The 21341-nt window shown below is 38.1% G+C and overlaps 1 protein-coding gene across 5 annotated transcripts in view; it reads right to left on the bottom strand.

The window, feature by feature from the left end:
• The window catches only part of LOC133281118 (ankyrin repeat and sterile alpha motif domain-containing protein 1B-like), a 305927-nt gene that overhangs the window by 142411 nt on the left and 142175 nt on the right, over positions 1-21341 (bottom strand). For all 5 annotated transcript variants that reach the window (XR_009747384.1, XM_061476333.1, XM_061476329.1 and 2 more), the window contains one exon: positions 11210-11346. Coding sequence is in view for 4 of the 5 variants with exons in the window: in XM_061476333.1 (XP_061332317.1) it covers positions 11210-11346 (137 nt within the window). In the remaining variant the exon portion in view is untranslated. The remainder of the gene's footprint in view (positions 1-11209; positions 11347-21341) is intronic.

Below are 21341 nucleotides of genomic sequence, written 5' to 3'. Positions count from 1 at the left end.
AACATACCATCTCTATCTTTGTCTCTTTTGCTCATGTGCACTTATATAAAATCCCATAACATTCATAATTTCCTTGGTAAAACACAGCCTGTGAAAAAAAACAGGCTTCTTCACTTACTCCTGTATCCAGTACCTCAGGTTTGATTTGCAGAAATCAGCAGGCCTGATACATTTTCGTTAGTCAATGCTGCTGCCAGAAGTTATCCAAATAAAAGGATCTGAACTAAGATGATCAAGTAGACTTGAAACTGCAAACCTGGAGATTACAACGGATATAGGTTTGAGTCATCTATGTCACCTAGAAGTGAAAGACTGCACTGAACTATTACTAGACTCCTGAATTATTTATTCTGTCAAGCCTCAAAATTCCATGTTGTTGAAGAGATGCTGTGTCTTAATAAGGTAATACAATTTTCTTTTTTTTTCATTTTATAATACTTAAATTATGACTACAAAAAAAAAAAAAATTTGTTTTTACTTCCCAGCATCTTAATTTAATTTAAAAGCAGAAGGCAGATATTACACAGTGGCTGGCAACAAATACGGCCCAAGCAGCCACAACAGGGACCTTACATGATCATGGAAATTTAATAATAAATATATATATATTAAAAAGTGGTTTATCTGTTTTTTAACGGTATATACTTTTTCATTACTAAAAGCATAGTGCATTTTAAAACAAGATTCATTTTTAATGACATCATAGTGCCAATGTCCTAAAAATTTCTGTTTGACTGATTTTTAATTTAAAGAAAGACATATCTTACATCCTGCATGAGCAGCAAGTTCCTACTTCTTCACAGTAATCTCTTGTCCCACTGGCATACTTTGATCACTTCACTGCCAGTGACGTGCTCAAGGATGGCACAGACACATCACTCTTTCCTGCAGCCTATGGTCAGGAAGTCACATAGTGTGATTCTAGGTACCATATAACCACAGTACTTTCTGTTCCTGTGGTTCTGTTTTCCTCTGTGCATGTTATATTAACTTCTTCTTTACAAGTCCTCCACTGGAATATGTAATTAAAGGTCAGAGGTTGTTGCCCCCTTCCATCTTCCACCTCTGGTCTTGTCTCAGATGACAAATCAGACTGGAAATAAATAAGGGGGAAAAAAGAGATGGTCCAGTTTCCATTTTCCTTGGTTTCTACTTTCATTTTAATTGGAACAATAAGGCAGCTGTGGGTTGTGGAGTCCAGCAGTTCTGAATGCTAAAAAGTGTAATAACTTCGAAGCAGTTTTCCTCTTTGACAGATGTGACTAGATTTTGAGGATACACCATTATTCCTATCCTGGGAAAACATTCCTTGAAATGAGCTTCAAATTGCAAGAGATAAATTTGATAAATAAGAGGAATGTCTTATACCTTAGCTATAAAAAATTCCTAACTTTCAAGTATTAAAAAACTGTTATTTTCACTGAAACAGTTGGAAAATGGATGTAAGGCTATTTTCTTAAAAAATAAAAAGCTCAGCTTCCAACTGTTAGCAACATCCTTTTTTGAAATACAGATTATGAAAATTGCTCATATCATTACATTTGTATATTACCAATTTTGAAGGTTCAAGGTGATGACTGGTTTCTAAGTTGCATGTATGAATGTATGAAAATTTGGTGCATTTTTGGATGATGATACAGGATTACTCAGTACCTGAGGAGTTCAAAATCACTAAGTGCTACACAGAAACAAAGGAAAATGCTAGGAATCTGGTGATACCCATCAAAGCACTACAGAAATGCTTTAATCTTCCAGATTCTCATTGTGTTGCTGTTTCCAAGCATTATATGTCCTGGGGCAGGGCAGTTGTCATGGATTGGTTCACGCCCCTACTATTAAAATTCATTAGCCTTCAGAGCAGGGTATTCAAAGCAGAATTACCTACCAGGAATGATCCCTGGCCCATCCAAATTCCAAATCAGGCCTGACAGTGGATACTTTTGGAGAGAGAGAATAGTATAGTGTCCTGGGTTCAGCAGTAGCAGTCATGTTTTTTTTTTTCCTTTGTGCTAGCTGGTGCAGTGCTGTGTTTTGACTTCCAGCCTGAGAACAGTGTTGGTGAAGTCGATGTTTTCAGTTGTTAAGTGATGTTTACCCTGACCAAGGACTTTGTGAGGCTCATGCTCTGCCAGGGAGGAGGGGAAGCCGGGAGGAAGCAGAGACAGGACACCTGACCCAAACTGACCAAAGAGGTATTCCATACCACAGCATGTCATGGCCGGGGTGGGGGGTGACTGGGAGTTACCCGGAAGGACAGGGGCTTCCGGGTGGAACTCGTTTTCTTGGCCGGTGGTATCGTATTCTCTTCCCTTGTTATTTTCCCTTATCATTGTTGTAGTTGATAGTAGCGGTGGTGATTTGTGTTGTACATTGGTTGCTGGACTGTTCTTGTCTCAACCAGTGGGAGTTGCACTTTTTTTCGATCCTCCTCCCCGTTCCTCTGGGAGTGGGGGAGAACCCCGGTGGGGGGGGGACATGGACCTCGATTGTTGTCAGCTCGGCACCACTCACTGGGAGTGAGTGAACAAGTTACCTGACTGGGTTTAAACCACGACATATAGGATCAAAATTATTCCCAGGATTGTGTTAAAAATTCAACAGTATAGATGCAACCTTCCAGTGCTCAGAAGCTTGTTTTACTAGTGTAGATGTACATGGCTACCTTTCAGTGTCTGAAATATCTTTATGCTCAGTATTTCAACAATTTGGTCTGTAACAAGTTCAGATACTAAAAACATTCTATTCTTCTGTATAATTTGTGCTTATATTGAATCAGGAAACAGAAGCTAGAGAATCTCTCCAGCTAAGCAACCAACTTCAACCAAGCAAAAAGATGCATGTAGAAGTAATATTCTAAAACAAAACACTCCTGACAATAAAAAGCGTTCTGCTTTAATTTGTACTTTTGCTTTAGTATCCTGTTGAACTATAATTAAATGCCCTCACAAATACTGTTTGCTGTTTTCATTAGTACTGTATATTGGGTAGATGTGTTTATGTTTTCATATTATCTTAGCTCTAATTAAAATGATCTAAATAGAACTATGTTTTATATTACTTGTCAAAGGGGATCTTTTACAATGCATCTCTATAAAAATATTTTGGTTAATGTTGCTATTAAGTAGTCACAGAGCATCCATTATGCTCTAAGGAGTTATTTTTTTTTTAAAGATTTTTTTTTAAAGATCCTCCTCTGGAGCTGTTATATGTCTTCTACCATTAATTCTGTGGTAATACACAAAAGACAGAAAAAAATCAGTCCTGTGAGACAATTCCAACCATAGACCTTTTTTCTTGTAATTCCTACTCAGTATTTCAGAATAACAGATTTTCATAAGATCTGTCCTATTTTCAAGTCATGCATTGATGAACTGATAACCACCTCTTAATGGCACTGACAGTATTATTTGTTTTAATTTTTTTTAAGTCCTAGTTAGGACCTTTATTTAGCCATTTATTTCTTTGTTAATTCATTTCAGCATCATTAGAATGAGAAGATATCAAACTGTGAGCAGTAGATTTGCACAGATGCTTTAAAGGTTTACAAAGAAAATCTATAGAAAATTTTCTGAAATATATCTTCAAACCCAGAATCAAGGTCACTGACTGCTGTCAACTACCTTAATGTTCTTTCAGCCCTAATGCAACCTTGGAAACACTACATAATGCAGAGGAATGATCCAGACCAGGCACACTGATGATGAGGACTAAATCTGACCATCTCTGGACCACAGAATGCATCCTTATTTTAGTGGGATTTGGGAATACTCAGCACCTTTCCAGAATGCTCAGCACCTTCCAGAACTTCATAAAATCATGTACACAATGGTGGATTTACCTTGGACATGATGGGTTTGATCTCCCACATAATCATAACTCATAACCATAATCATATCATAATAAATATTTTTAAGTTTTATTTGCCTCTTGTGCTAAGCGTGGACACTGCACAGAGCTGCACAAAGTCTAGCACCAAAAAAATACCAGAAAAAGAAGTGTGCAACTGAGTAGGAAGCATAGGGTGCCTGCACAGTAGATCCCCATGAGGATTTTCCTAGTTACTCCTTTCCTGGCTGAGCATGTTGTAACTTGAGCTGAGCACAGAAAGCAGTTAATGAGAGAAAGAAGGTCTTTACACCCCAGTTGTCCTGTGATCTCATTCAGAAAGACAGTGGTGAGAATTTATTGTATAACAGTGTTTTTCAGCACTCCTTTTAATGACAAAAAATGTAATAAAGCAGATTTTTTGTATTGCAAAAAAAGTTCAGCAGACGCTTTATAGAGTCCTTGTGCATTCGTGCACCGGTGCAACAGCCTGCAGTGAAGGTTTCACTAAGTTTGCAGGGACAGTCATATGTCAACTCCAGCTAACTGTGACAAGAAATGCATTCGTTTGGGAAGAACTAAGGGTACTGCAGAGGGTGGTGGCATAGGGAAGGAACTAGCGTTATTTCATCATGGGAAAATAGTGATACTAATCCACTTAAAAATCCTGTTTATGGAACAATTGGTTCTGAAAGTTTATTTTCTGGAACTGTGATTTTTCAGGGCTGCCTCTAAGATGCTCTCGGGAGAACTGGCTACACAGGATTTGGAGAAGGCTCAGGTTCTAAATGACTTCTTTGCCTCGGTCTTCACTAGCAAAGGCTCTGACCAAACCACCCAAGTCTTGGAAGGCAGACGCAGGGACTGTGAGAATGAAGACCTGGCGCCCACTGTAGGAGAGGATCTGGTTCAAGACCATCTTAAAAATCTGAACGTGCACAAGTCCATGGGTCCTGATGAGATCCATCCGTGGGTCCTGAAGGAGCTGGCGAATGAAGTTGTGAAGCTGCTGGCCATCATATTTGAGAAATCATGGCAGTCAGGTGAAGTTCCCGACGACTGGGAAAAGGGAAATATAACCCCCACTTTCAAGAAGGGGAAAATGGATGACCCGGAGAATTACAGACCAGTCAGTCTCACCTGACTGGCCTGGCAAAATCTTGGAGCAGATTCTCCTGGAAGGCATGCTAAGGCACATGAAAAACAACAAGGTGCTTGGTGACAGCCAGCATGGCTTCACTAAGGGGAAATCCTGCCTGACCAATTTGGTGGCCTTCTATGATGGGGCTGCAGATGGACAGGGGTAGAGCAGTTGATGTCATCTACCTGGATTTGTGCAAGCGTTCGACACTGTCCCACACAACATCCTTGTCTCTATATTGAAGAGACATCAATTTGATGGATGGACCACTCGGTGGATAAAGAACTGGCTGGATGGCCACACACAAAGTGTTGTGGTCAATGGCTCAATGTCTGGCTGGAGACCAGTAACGAGTGGTGTCCCTCAGGGATCAGTGTTGGGACCAGTCTTGTTCAACACCTTTGTCGCTGACATGGACAGTGGGATTGAGTGCACCCTCAGCAAGTTTGCCGATGACACCAAGCTGTGTGGTTCGGTTGATACCCTGGAGGGAAGGAATGCCATCCAGAGGGACCTTGACACACTTGTGAGGTGGGCTGATGCCAACCTCATGAAGTTTAACCATGCCAAGGGCAAGGTCCTACACCTGGGTCGGAGCAATCCCAGGCATAGCTACAGGCTGGGAAGAGAGGAGATTCAGAGCAGCCCTGTGGAGAAGGACCTGGGGGTATTGGTTGATGAGAAAATGAACATGAGCCGGCTTCAGTGTGCTTGCAGCCCAGAAAGCCAACCATATCCTGAGCTGCATCAAAAGAAGCGGGACCAGCAGGTCGAAGGAGGTGATCCTGCCCCTCTACCCTGCTCTCCTGAGATCTCACTTGGAGTATTGTGTGCAGTTCTGGTGTCCTCACCATAAAAAGGACATGGAACTGTTGGAACAAGTCCAGAGAAGGGCCACGAGGATGATCAGGGGAGTGGAGCACCTCCCGTTTGAAGACAGGCTGAGAAAGTTGGAGCTGTTCAGCCTGGAGAAGAGAAGGCTGCATGGAGACCTCATAGCAGCCTTCCAGTATCTGAAGGTGGCCTATAGGGATGCTGAGGAGGGACTCTTCATTAGGGAATGTAGTGATAAGACAAGGGGTAATGGGTTAAAACTTAAACAGGGGAAATTCAGACTGGATATAAGGAGGAAATTCTTTACTGTTAGGGTGGTGAGGCACTGGAATAGGTTACCCAGGGAGGTTGTGAATGCTCCATCCCTGGCAGTGTTCAAGGCCAGGTTGGATGAAGCCTTGGGTGACATGGTTTAGTGTGAGGTGTCCCTGCCCATGGCAGGGGGGTTAGAACTAGATGATCTTAAGGGTCTTTCCAACCCTAACTATTCTATGATTCTATGATTCTGTGATTTTGTTTAGTTTTGTTCAAAGTAATACCTGCACCCAACTGCAAAAAAGGATGAGGTATAGTTTCCTTGAATGTAAATTACTATCACTTTTTAGGTCAATGTGAGAGATTCTGTAGCATATATCTCCTACAGTCACTCTGTCCATTAACGCCCAGGCTGTTACGGGAGGTGGAATGTCATGGTCCCTGTACCTCCTTATGCCTAGATGAACTACATGTGCATTGGTACATCAGGCTCACTGTATGTGCAGAAAATAGTTCTACATTACACAAGGCACACCTGGTAGCCCAAAGAAGTGAAATAGGTCTAACAGAGGCTATAGATGTCCTATAACATTCTATTACTGCTTGCAGAAAAATGAGACGATTTCTTTTGTCCTCTAACGTTTGAACTGTTACCTTCTATTATATTGATAAATGTCTTAGCCAGAGGAATAATGGACCATAGATAAAATTGTAACTTTGTTTAAAGAGGTTAAAAAAGATAAATAGAAAAATATGTTGACTAATGTAAAGACAACACTCACAAGAAAAATAAAAAGGTATTACAATCAATAGATTATTGCAGATCTTAGCAATAAAACCAGCAAGAACAAGATGATGAGATTTTATTATGTCAGACACACTGAATTTCTCTCTTCCTTTGTCTTTCTACCAGAAGCCCTCTTTATATCACTGAAACAACACTCTTAGGGAGTTGGGTTATTCACATAAAATGGGCAAAATACTAATTCATGCTAGATATAATCAAAGTTACTTTTAAATAATCCACATTTAGACATCAAAAACTGTACTATAGTGAGCCATTTGAAACATATCTTAAAAAGACAACAAGAGAATATGCAAATGCTGGATTACATTTAATAAAGAATTTAAAAGGCGAGAAGTCAGAATTCAATTTTATGACAAGTAGACCCCCCAATTCACCCACCAGCAAATAGCACTGGCAAAAGAAACAGTCTCTAGGATAAAAAGGTGCACCTTCTCCCTCTAGGTATATAGTTCATTTTTTTTGAAGCAGACCTGAACAAAAAAGTAAGGAGATTCTTATTGAATTAAGTGGCTAATACAAAAACATATATGAGACATCACACGCAGCTCATTTTTGTCGAAGTTTCATCTAGAAAGAGAGCTATAGGAATTTTGGTAGAACAAACTCAATTTTACTACCACTTTCTAAAATTCAAGTCTGATAAGGTAAGCTATATTTTACTACCTGTACTAATGTAGCTAGGTAAAACTTGAAAGAGAGACTAATATTTCAGAGGACTTCAGTTAACTTATTAACCTACTTGGTCTCCTACCACACCTCATTTTTTCTCCTATGTGCTGTTAGCATACTTCACAGAGGCATATGTCTTTAAATTAAAGCAGTACTACTTTCTTAAAGTCTTCATTAACTAGCAATTCATGAATTAAAAACTTACTAAGACTTGTCTGACAATCCAGAAAAAAAAAAAATGATCAAGTGATTCAAACCCTGAACTAAATTCAACTATATTTGTTTCTTATTGGCATATATATAACTTCTCAATAATCCCTGTTTTTCAGAGGCTGACCCTGTGAAAATCTGAAAACAACTCATGTATTTGCAAAATGCTAGATCACAGCAAAAAGCCATAGCTAAGATGCACAGATAAAAAAGCATACAGATCCCTGAATTACTGTTAAGTGCTCACTTCAGGGCTGGAAGCAGTAGAGGTGGGTGGCACTGTGGCACTGAACTTAGTACTGCTTCTGAGATCTGAGTTAGTATCTCTCCAGAATGCTGCACTGTGCCAGGGAGATACATCATTTCAGTTAAAATAGGCTTTAGCTTTAGTAACAGTACACTGAATGGAATAGTTGAGACATATCCAAAGACAAGTTTAGATAGATTTTAGAGAGCATCTCATAAGACACGAGCATTAGGGTCACAATAACCTTCAGGTTTATCACTTCAAAATTCATCATTAAAGAAAAGATGAATTTCCAGAAACATGAGTGAAAGGTTGGTGGGGAAATACATAATCCTAGCCAGGCTTTATGATGGCATGTTTTTAATATAAGATGAAGAATAATTAAGACCAGATTAAGAGACACCTAGAAGGAAAAAGAAAAAGCAAGTTCTGAATGTACTCTGAGGAACCAATCTCTTAACTGACTGTGCCACCATGCCAGTCCCCTCAGGATTCACACTTTGTGTATGAGATTGTTCCTGTCTCATACTTGCCAGCTGTGGTACTTTCACTCAGTGTGCTGGCAGTGCAGCATCACAGCCTCTCTCCTCTTCAGGGACCCCATGTAGCAGGTGTAGGCAACAGGGTTCCCCACCAGCTGTATTTGATATGGGAGCCTCTGGAACAGGGGAGAGGAGAGGCCACTGTGCTGTGCTTAACCTCACATTCATACAAACATCTTAAAAATCTGTTGGGTGCTGAGGCCTGAATATGCACTGCCATCATGTGAGCTGACATGCAGTCTCTGAAAGAAAAGGCCAAATAAAACAGGAGGAAGAATGACTCCACCTCTGCCTTCTAACTCAGCTCACCAGGGTTCTCCTTTTCCACTCTCTGCACTGCCTGCCCTCACCAGACTCGTGGGAGGAAGGAATCTTTGGTCCCTTCTGCTGCTGCTTACACAGAAATACAGCGTTTCTCCTCACTGCAGGTGAACTGTTATATGCACAACTCTCCAGGAAAGATAAGTAAGGCTATAAATGTAAATAACAACATGAGTTGAAAGGCCAGCCTTCCCTGGCAGTTTCATCCAAGTTACCAAAGCCTGCCTAATGCAAAACCAGCTGCTGAAGAATTTCCCATTCTACCTTTTACTGGCACCTTCCTGTGCTAGATGCACAATACGTATGAAAAGAGGAAAGGAATGACAGCTGGTTTGGAAATTTATATGATCCCTGCTTTCTATCTGTTTAAAATCTGTTTATTTTGCTAGAAAAGTGCAAAGAGGCATTTTTGACAAGAGATAATTAATTATTTTACATGCATTGTATAACACTATTCATTAGTTTTACATGAGTGGTAAGAGGTCAGTCAAGAATAGAATCCCATTGTGTTAACCTTCAAAGAGCTTGCCACGTAATTGAATGCAGCAGGCACGGGATAAAGGAATTAAATATGCAGGCAGAATTAACATTAACGGTTTGCAAACATTATATTGCAAATATATACAGCTTTGTTGCCTAAATTCTTGGGTTAAGATCTTTGGGGGAGGTGATTAGGTAAGCAAGAAAAACAAAGGAAGAATATTGAAGGAATGTGCATAAAATACATGGAGAAAGAAGCATAATAGGATCTGAATGCTATAGTGTATTCAACTTCTCATGTATTAGTGCATAGATTTAGAAGATATGTTAAGCACAAACCTACATGTGCCTTTCTGCTGCTATTTTCTGCATAGGAAGTATGCCACATGTAGGGCCACATGAGATACATTTTAGAAAATGTGGTAAAGTTCTGACCATATATACCACACAGCTAGCTTTAGTTCTGCAAAATGATGAGAATACTGGGAGTCAGTAAATGGTATGATTTAAATTTGAAAATAGCTCCCCAGAATCTGCTGAATCCATTCAGAGTTAACTAGCAGGAGAACATCACCATTCAGTGTACTGAGTCCATCTGTTGGCAATATCATGATGGAAACGGCTTTTTAAATGCTATTTTCAATAAGCTATCACACAACAGCTTGTTCCCAACAACATTCCAATACCTTTCTGTTTGCTTACCGCCTACTATAAAAAACAGCTTAGAGGGAAGGAGGCATTTCAGTACTATACTAATGTAGGGTAGGAGGGACAGAGAGACTACAGGAACTGGCAAAATGAGAAACAACTATAAAAAGACAAAAGGAGAGGAAGCAGTTATTTTAGACCCCCTGCAATCTAGATTTAAACAAGGATATAGAACCCAAGGTACTGCAGTGTCAGAGGGATGGTTTGCAGCCAGTCATTAGCATTATTGTGCATTGACAGTGACAGCCGTAGGAAACCAGTGGCTCCTAGATAAAACCGGCAGGTGCTCCTAGAAATTACCTTTAAGTCTGCAAGACCTTCTGAAATATGTGCTCCAATGAGTTCTGAAAGGAAGATTCACTTTCATCACTGTGACATGCTCACAAGCATAGCACCAACACAATCTGTCCTATAGAAGTCTTACCAAGATATCATGTATCCATCAGATTACTTGTCAAGTAAAACAAATGCCGGCAATGTACTGATGATACAAAACCTGCATCCACTAGCATCAAAGCGGCTCAGTGGCAGAGGTCAGCTCAGCAATGAAGAACAGATGGCTGCATTTGAACCCAATAATTGGTAGGAGAGGACAGGATTTCTTCAGGTTCCCACCAGAAAAGTCTCACAGTCAGTTCAGTGTGTAGTTGTCAGCTAGCTTTAACACGCCTAATGTCATGCCTTTTTAAGTGGGGAACTAGATAACCCCCTGAGGTTTATTCTGACCCATGTTGCCCTATGACCCCAAAATAAACTCCTCTATGCTGATTACCTCTACCTTCACTACTAACTTGAATTCTAAGATTTATTTACTTTACAGCTTTTATTTTAAAAGGCTGTACTTCTTAAAGAATTAAAAAGGGCACTCAAATTTTATATATATTAAGTACCTTGTTCACCAAACACTATTAGAAATACATACAGTTAGGAAGGATAAAAGTTGAGACACTATAAATTGCTGTACATTGCTGGGCTTGTTCATAAAATAGTCTATCTTCTGCTATCAAGACTGCATCCCAAGTACAAAAAAATAATTTGTATTCTGTTTATCTGCTTCTGACCTATTCAAATGTTCATAGTGATAATGTCCTCTTAGAACACATGCATGATAGCCTGCTTCTAAAATGAAAACCAGAACTAAGAAGATGATGCTTATGATGAGCACCTACCTGAGGACGTATAACTTTTACTATGTTTTCAAGTGCAGTGTCTGGTGATGGAGGAGAGCAGTCAGGTGTTGGGCCTGTAGAGCTGTTTCTATGGTTACCAGATCCTGGTGCAGTAATTGCTACCTGAGGTGCATTATCTGCGAATAAGAATAGCATTTACATGAACTTACAAATACTTCACATATTTTAAAATAAGAAAAAAAAATATTTTGAAAACAGAACACTACTCAGAACACTTTCGATTTACAAAACCTATTATAATTTAAATGTATCTGGTGAGGAATATCTACACCTATTTTGTCAGCTTATACATTCACTCCATGTTAAGGCAGGATACAGCACTCTCTTAATACCTAAATAAAATGAGGGACAAACCAAACACATATCTTTTACTTTCATTAACCTGAATTACAGATTGTGAAACCAAGTACTATCACTATAGCAGGGGTGATTTGAAAAGGTGCTTTATAATGCACCTCATATCTCATCCTGGAAAATCCTAACACATACAACACAGTTCACAAGTTAAATAAACACATAGTTGACTTAGAGCATGCTAATAGCCATCACTGACAACTTTCGTTTATACGGGGGGCGATAAAACTGATCAGCAAAGATCAATTACATGAAAATATACTCAGCTTCTCAGATAAAATTTGCATCCTCCATAGAGCTCTGCACTGCAGTAGCTGCTTTTCTAGCAGTATCTCAGCTAGATAACCTACAGCTTGCTTAAAAATGTCTACAATCCTACACGCACATAGGAAACTGCTGTTTAGACAAAATTTGTGATGCTCTTGCCACTTTATGGCGCTGTGAAGGACAATTAAAGGGACTTAAAATATCATTCTTACCTTCTCTAAATGCCTTTAATGTTGATCGAACAATGCAAACTTAAATTAGTCAAAATCAGGTCAGAGGATAGAGAGGTCTATGAAATAAGGCATAACTACCCAGTTGTTACGGAAAACAAGCACCAGAATGACTTATCAGGAGGCCAAAAGCTCCACATTACTTCCTGCCTTTGAATTGTATTATTAAAGAAATGCTTTAGTTCTGATTCTGGGGAAAATGTCATTGCCTGTGTGTACCTTTCTTTGTGGATCACATGCACTCTATTTTGCTAAATGTGCTATAATACCTGCGGCTCTGTATTAAGACAATGATTACATTCTCATCTTGTGTCTGTGGGACTCAACTGACAGCCTGCAGAGTTCACAGAAGAAAGCATATTTATTTGTAATTGAGATGGATCTCCAAAACATGTTTTCACTCTGTGGGCAAATCCACTCTAGAAAAACCCAAACTCCGAATAAACAAAAGCAACTCCAGTTCTATAAGCTGGAGAAGTTTTGCCTAACCAGCTTCTGCAGGAACACAAGCTCCTTCATGTGCACAAGTCACAAATGTCTCTGTGTAAGTAATCCTAGAAGCTTCTCTTCCTCAATCCTACTAGCCTGAAAGAATTATTGGAAATGCAACAGATATAAAAGGGAAGGAAATACCCAATTAGGTTAATGTAGATAACATAGGATAAAGATGAATTGTTGTAAGAATGTAAATTTATGGCCTCTCCAACGTAACAGATATTTTCTTTACGTGGATGAGTCTGAGAAACACTCCCTGCAGAAACACTACATATCTGGATAAGGTCGTAATTTCTATTCAAATACAGACTGGCAAACTGTTCTTCTAAGGCAAATATCTGTCTGGAACGTTTCAGCAATGCTGTTAAACTTAGTGAAAGTGTAAACAGAAATTCATATGGCAGCTTGACAGACACTATAGATAACTTTAGATGTTACCTAACATCTGACGGAGTGAACCTTCCCTGTCACAGAAACAATTCCAAAGTTTTGGAAAAATATGTCATCAAGACTGCCAGTCCTTTAGGTCTGGAGTCTTAACACAGAGAAGTGCTCTTCCTGAATCATCACAAGTGCGCACAGAAATACCAGAACTGAATTCACATATTTCAGAAAGTAATACATGTTTGTTAATATGATGAATCAAACAAATTTTCATATATCCTTAGAAAGGAACTTAAGGTGAATAGTCATAATAACATCCCTGACACAGAACTTAAATGTCTCTTATGATTCCCTGTCTGAACTGGTGTCTACCTGTAAAATTGTTAACATGCAGGATGTGAGTGAGTATCCAGTGATCTGAAAGCCCACCTCATCAAAGGAATGACAAGCAGACACCCCACAGAGGCCTTACCATACTCTGGAAGTCTCATAGTGGGGATGAAGGCTAAATATGAGTGATAGGAGCTGAATCTCATCCTCATTTAGTCCAGAATATGAAATATTACCTTATTTCATTCTGTGGACAGACTCATCAATAGATAATTATCAATGAACACCCCTGCCTGAGGAATCGGAGGTTTGCTTTGAGAGAATTCTGCCCTCTGTTTGTGGAGACACCAAACTAGGGACTATACTGCTCCTGAGACATATTGTAATACAGGTGGTAATACAGGCATCGTCTAGGAAGCTAAGAAATAACTTCTAGAGGGAGAAATGTTCCACATGAGTCTAGCTAAGTGTACTTAGAGCAATTATTTACTTACTAGTGTGAGAAACAAACAGAACAATTGTCTCTGACAAACAGCTAAACCTAACAGAGAAAAGAACACAAACTCCCATATCAGTTTATCAGTCCCTGCCTTTCTGTAGCTGTTCTTTCACTGTGAAGCCTGTGTGGCTGTGTTTAAGCACAGCTGCTCTTTAGCTACTTAGCACTTGAAAGCCTTGCAAATGAAATCAGGAAGTCTTACAGATGCAGAAGTATCTTAAAGGCCAAATAGTGAGAAATACAGACTGGGATTGATGGTAAGTTTTCTGCCCATCACTTCATTCCATTTCAATGCCCTGTTGGTATTCTTCTCATCTTAGTTTACCCACACTTTAAACATGCAGAAGAGGGTAACAGAGCAATCAAGTTATATGAGCAGGATTTTGGTCCTTCCATAGGAAAGACTTCTTGTTGATGCTGTTGAATGATAGGTCACAGAACATTACCTTTTGGCCTTTAGATACCGCCCCACCAGTGAGGCATCAAACTGACTAGTAGTGGCATTCTTGGAATGAAAATTTATTGGGAGATATTCTTGAAAGGAGGCAGGGCTGTTATATGCCCCACAAGACAGGGCTATGAAAAGCTTTCCAGCTACAGTGTGTGCATACAATTATGACCAGTTAGGGAACATCTGTAATACACAGAAATCTCAAAAAACAAAACCAAAACCAAAAAGTAGTTACAGTCTTCCAAGCAAAATAAAGTGGTAACACAAAAAGGATGATGCTTGTAGAGTCTAAAACTAAAGTTATGAAAAAAAACATCCAAATAGATTTCTTTGAAATAAACATCGCCAAAAAAAAAAAAAAAAAATCCAGCTGCTCAGTATTCGTTGCCTTCACTCCTTTCTCAAGGGAATAAAGTGTCTCACATGTAATGGCTTCTTGTAAACAATTTCTTTATTGTGGACAGCTGTTTATTTTCACAGTAGGATCTTCTCATTAGGCAACCAATAATGATTTTACTACCTGTGTCTGCTCCATCAGAGAGAGAATATTGCCATCAAATTAGTTCCTGCAACCAATTTGGGCAACTTCTCTATGTCTACAGTATTCATTAAGAATGCAGTGCTACAGAAGATTCATTAGGAATAGATTTGAATATATATTCTTTTATAATTAAATAATAAAATAATTATGTTTTCATTTTCTTATTTTCTGGTAACACAACTAAAGCAAACATTTTTTACATTTAGCTATCTATAACGGAAATACTGTAAGTTTCAGTGGAATATTTTATGGCAAAAAAGCACTTGGAAACTCGAGAAACTACTAAATTTACCTAGGAAAGATTAGCTCCTATGCTAAGTTTCTGACAGGTACGATAGAGGGCCAACAGGGAAGTTTTTCAGCTGTGATTCTCTTCTAGTTACTGGCTCAAGTTGCAATAAATTAAGACGTTTCTGCACAAGTCAGATAACACCAGGCTCCACGGATTATCTGGCAGGTAAAAATTACTGAACTGCAGCAGGCTCTAACAATATTCCTTCCTGCCTTTACCACATGAGAAACTCTCACAAGGATTATGTAATTGGATCTTATTCTGATTTTTAAAAATGGTTACTGAGAACTTTCCATCCTTAATTTCCTTTGTTGCAGGGCAAAAGAAACAGAAAAGGATCAGATAAAGTAAAACCATTATGTTATGTTTTCTAAGTCCAGAATAACCAATTTTATTTTTTTTTAAAGGTTAGGTAAACTCAGCTTTTGGATTAACTGGACCCATTTAGTGGACTACAAAAATAGCTCTATTGGTTTACATCCTGGCAAATCTTACTAATTTGCTTTGTTGGTTGGTTGATTGATTGGCTTTACCACACCACTAACATCTCATGGATATATTTATAAAGATGGTTATTCTTAAATTTCTCACCAAACAGACATCTTAATTTCCAAATTTTAATGCCACTTAGAATTCTATTTGCTACTTTTCCCAATTGTTGAAACATTTACAATAGAAGCAGACTCACTATTTACAGCAATGGTCACATTACTGCTTCATACAAGTTGCCTGTGCATATTAGACTTTCCTTCATGTATCAAAAGACTGTAACTACAAATGATGACATTACTGTTTGGATGTTGAAGATAATGTTGTTCCTATTACTATTTAAAAGATTTTTACTCTCAAGCCACACTAGCATTCCTTAAATTAGAGCTACACCTTTTGGTTACAGACAGAAGGTTTGATTTCAGTAACACTAAAAACTTTTAATATTGAATCAACTTCACCAAATCAGAAATACAGATTAGCTTTTTACTGGTCCATTCCAGTTATTCCATAGTTCACTAACAGTTATACATTCTTACAGGAAAATTATAAAAAGAAATTGAATAGCATTGAGTAAGAACTAATTCACATAACTGTTTTGTTTTTTTTAAAATTATTAATTAAATAGTTTTAGCATCATTTCATATGGGAAATGCTTATTTTTCACAGCACCTTTTTCCGAGACCATTAAGAGAGAACGGAAGCAGCAAGCCAAACACCTCAGAATTATTTTTTCATCACACTCATATATAATACAATTACAAAAAAAAAAACCAGCTTTTGTGCATATTACTCAATTTTATTGATTATCCAGTTCAATATTATTAAAGTGTAATTTATAGAAGCACAGTTACCTTGTTCATAAAAATGTTTAATTATGATGTACACCTCATGTCTCACACAAAGAGTATTGTATGAGAGTCTCCTGGGTTCAGCTGTAACAGCTAATTTTCTCTTTCCCAATAGCTGGTGCAGTGCTGTGTTTCAGCTTTAGTCTGAGAACAATGCTGGTAACACACCAGTGTCACAGTTGTTGCTCAATAATGCTTACCCGGATCAAGGATTTTCCAGTCTCTCATGCTCTCCTAGTGAGGAGGGGCACGGGAAGCTGGAAGGAAGCAGACAAGGACACTTGACCCAAACTAGCCAAAGGGGTATTCTATACCACAGCACGTCACGCCCTGTACATAAATGGGAGGGAGTCACTCAGAAGACCAAGACTGCTGCTTAGGCCGGGCTGGGTATTGGCCAGTGGGTGGTGAGCAATTTGTATTGTGCATCACTTGTGTTTATTGTTTTTCTTCCCTTCCCTTTTTAGTTTTATATTCTCTCCCCTGGTTACTTTCCTTATCAGTATTATTAGTACTACTGGTTTTGTATTATACCTTAGTTACTGGACTGTTCTTATCTCAACCTGTGGGGTTTACATTCTTCTGATTCTCCTCCCCATCCTGCCTGAAGCAGGGCAGGGGGAAAGAGAGGGAGTGAGTGAATGGCTGCATGATTCTGAGTTACCAGCTGGGCTTAAGTGTTAACAAAGAGTTAACATCACAACCAATCCTTTTGCAGGAAGAAAAGTTGCTTCTACCATCACTGACACTGTAAGTGATTAATTCACAGTGGTCTTTCTGTACAAAAAGGATTTCTGAGTAAAATATATGTAACACATTGCATAATGTCATTTACATCTATCTAATGAGACTGAATTTTGAACCAAATATCAGGGTCTAAAGTTAAACTTCTGTATTCATATGCTAGTAGCTGAATTGCTATCAAAAAAATAGCATTATTTTGTTCCATCTTCAGCAAGTCAGAAACCGATCTCCAGACTTGCAAGGTAGTATTTCTCTAAATATAGCTACATTTGCTAAACTCATCTTTAAATCAATGAAACCTCATTAAAACAGTATTCATTAGAGATAAAATATACTCTATATAAAGATATATAATCCTGAAGAAATATTAGGTCAGAGGAACAAGACTTAAGCTTCATTGATTATACAAAGATACGCATTACCTTTAAACAAAGTCCAGACAGCTAGCTCAGACACTTCTATTGTAGTCAAATATGGCAAAATTCAACTGCCAAAGCATTGTTAACAATGCCATCTCAGCAGTCCAAGGAAACTCAAGGCATCTACCTGAGGCCTTCACTGTCTTTCTATGGGATTTCACTGTCCTTCTAAAACATCAGCTTGGGACACACAAAAGCATTTTATGTCAGTAGACAGCTATGTATGGCAACTGAATCAAGGTACTAAAATTATGAGGGATGAATCCAAAATCACATTTCTCAAGAACTTTAACCCCTGTTTCCCAAAGATCTTTGTGAAAATGAGAGCTTATTTTTACCATCATGGTAAAAATTATAGTAAGATTTTTCTGGTGTACTGGATAACAGGAGGTCAAGAAAAGAGGGGAGACCAAGGAGCTCCCTTTCATGGATATAGTGACTGCTTTACATTTTAAAGGATCACTCAGATATCAGTCTGGAGAGAGTAAAATGAAGGTGAATATTGTCTTCTTTTAGCATATTGTAAGAACAACCTATGGCATTCTTTTACTGCTATCTTCTATTGTCATGTCAGACAAAAACATAAAAATGTTAACTAAATGAAATTAAAAAAACCCATGCACTGGGATCTTTGTCTTTTACTGTGATATGTGACATTAGTAGCCAGTGGATGATTGTCTTCTTTCATTTAGTACTCTACATAGACAGGAATGCTCTTATAGATAGTAATAGACCATATCACCATAGTTCAGCAAGTCTTTCATCAAAGTTTTCATCCTGCTATCCATGTACTGCAAGGACACACTTCTCACTGGAACTTTTCTAAGAGATAACAGATACTCATAGAAAAGGCACTATATATATGTAATGCCACAATATTAACTATCATGCAGACACCAAATATACCAACCAGAACACTTCCTACCACATCTCATCAAGAAGAATCACCTGAATACTATTCTTTATAGTAAAGAGAACTGGGCACAGCAGTCTTCCCGAAGATTATATACGGCTCATTAAAACACAATTAACTCTTTCTTCAGCAGTGCAAGGAGAATCACCCCATTACATTAAAGCATACCCACAGAGAGATTTCAGTGCAAGTCTTAAAACAATATATCTGAACATTTTGTTTGGAGACAACGCTACTCAGCCTCAGTTCTTTCATGATGGGTCAATCAAGGCTGCTGGATTCCATTAACAGTAAATTTACAAGGCAGAAGCCCAAGTCAACAAGTAGGAAGAAACTAACAAGGATCCAAAACTGAGCTGAGTAGGTCACAAAATAGCAGGAACTGCCCTGATTTGATACAGAGCTGCCTTGTATAATATTTCTTGGACAGCATGTGTGATAAAAATGTGATGCCTCGTGTAAGTGGTGGACCCATTGCAAAGATTCCTAGAAATTGCATACAGCAAAATTAAGACAGACTGAAGTCCATACAGAAATCCAGGAAGAAAAAAGAAAGAAAATATCAGATTTTGTCAAGCAGATAACAAAACCTGTCATGTTATACAGTAGTCCCAGTTGAGGGACTAGGCAATTTTTCATAGTACAGGATTTTGCTTTAAAATTGTTTTAACTTGACTAAATTCCCACAGCAAATATTCTCTCCTATGTGACTATTCAACACAGCATAGATCTAGGGATTACAGAGAATGACAATCATCTATTTCAGGATTTCAAGGAATGAACATTGCAAGAGACATTTCAAAAGAGCACATGGAATACTGAATAATAAAATCAATAGTTAGCTACACTGGATGCATAGAGGGAATGCTTGGACTAAACTGTTTGAATTTGCTCTTTTGAATTTGTTTTGTTTCCCACACACTTAAATCTGAATAACCGTTGTTCTGAGTAGGATTGTAAATATATATCTACAACTGTCTTGTTGAAAGCACTTGAAGCTGGCCCAGTCTTGGATGTAGCAGCTATTTCAGGGTTGTGTTTGAAATTAATTACTAGCAAAGTGCATTCCAGCAGCAGCAGGGAGTCTGCTTAGTTGTTTCTGCATCATCCACGAGACTTGGGTATGACTATTATCAACTTTTTATTTCCTTCAATCACCCACCTGCATGAATAGACTTTGGAACAGCTTCAAGCTTGCATAACCCTTGTAATACCAGGCAACTGTCTGGAAAACCATCTCTCATTAAGTACTAATTAGACATGATGGGAGATTTCCACCATTTCCTGAGTAACCTTTGAAGACTGCCTCTGCAAGCTGTTAGCTGCTGATGTGTAATTGAGCATTCAAAAACAACGCTACACAGTTGCATATCCTTTTTGTGTGTGTGTGTGAAATGGCCTTTTTCTTGGCTTTGCCACGTTTAAAAGGTTTGTAGTGAAATGACTGTACTTGCCTATGACAGATATTTCATAGATTTCTACATCGGCCTTGTCTCAGCATGTAGTCATCATGTTCCTGAAATTCAATGAAAAGCACAGGGTGCAGTTACAGGTGCCAAAATATTTTTGTTTATTTCAGTCATTCACTAAAAACTGGAATGCCTAGTAGTCTGGTGAAAAAATAAACATCCTCCAAAAACACCTGATACATATTAGGGGTGTCTGTGCATATTTTTAAATTTGACTCATCAGTGAGAGGCCACTGAATGACATTATACGTATGCCTCAGTATTTCACAAGGCTTCTCCTATAATCCAAAGAGAATAACTAAATAAGATGTGCAGATAAAGTATTCTACTATTGCAAATGCAATAGATATTAGTGAATTAGGCTACATAGTCAAATTATCTCAGAATATAAACCGCAAAAGGTGATGGGAGTAAGTACTCTCAATTTAAATAATTCTGATGATAACAATAGTCCCCTAGGGCTCAATAATAATTAATAATTTGAGAAGTCTTTAAGAAAAACCTTGCAATATGCATCTATCTTTAGTTGCAGTGAAATGCACTTTATAGACAAAAATACATTTCCACGAGCTTCAGTTCTTCTGAAGTGTCAGTTAGCTAATAAACCTCTTAATCAGAACACTGAAGCCAAAAAGCTAACCAAAATATTTTAAAGCCAGCAAGCTAGAGATGCTTTAAAATCTTTCAATATCCAGCTATTCTTCTTTAAAGTATCTAAATTTTTGAGCAACTTCAGAGTGCTCAATTCCCACTCCAAAATTTTACCTTTTTTTTTTATTTAACATACATACATTGAAGAGAGTATTGTGTTCCATACTCAAATTGTGTATTCTATCCGGTGTAACAGTATACTTATTAAGCATAGAGTCCAGCAGAGAGTGTGCACTACTAATACACAGAATTCAGGCACTCTCAAAGGTCTTTGATGCTCATTTTGAAAGCAATATGGGAGCATCTGTACCAAAGTGGACCTGCTATCTAGTCCAATATGTTGTTTTGATAATGTCCAGGTGATTTGTGAAACATAAAGAAAATACTGTGGATAGTTTTGTAATAACACAATACAGTTTCTAACCATTCACAGTTAATTTGCAGCACTACAGCATTGGAGATATTAGTAACTAAAAATACCCAAACGCTTCACTGTATTTTTTAATTTCCAAATTATCTTTTCTATAATTAACATACCAAAACAATTTTGCCACACTTTACATATGTTTTATTTATTCTTGGCATTTGCTTCTGAAAAATACTCAAATTCTACCCTTTGCACTAACATTCCTGCATTAATTTATTTTCTGTTTCAATTTAGATGAAATTATATGTTATACTAGTATTACACGTTTACTCATAATTAAGCTTACCTTCTAACTGACAGAGCAG

The sequence above is a fragment of the Pezoporus flaviventris genome, unplaced genomic scaffold (assembly GCF_033815535.1).
Source record: "Pezoporus flaviventris isolate CSIRO_AGI_PZ_B2104156 unplaced genomic scaffold, CSIRO_AGI_Pfla_v1 ptg000096l, whole genome shotgun sequence".
In the NCBI taxonomy this organism is placed as follows: Eukaryota; Metazoa; Chordata; class Aves; order Psittaciformes; family Psittacidae; genus Pezoporus; species Pezoporus flaviventris.
This window is presented reverse-complemented; position numbering and strand designations above follow the sequence as displayed.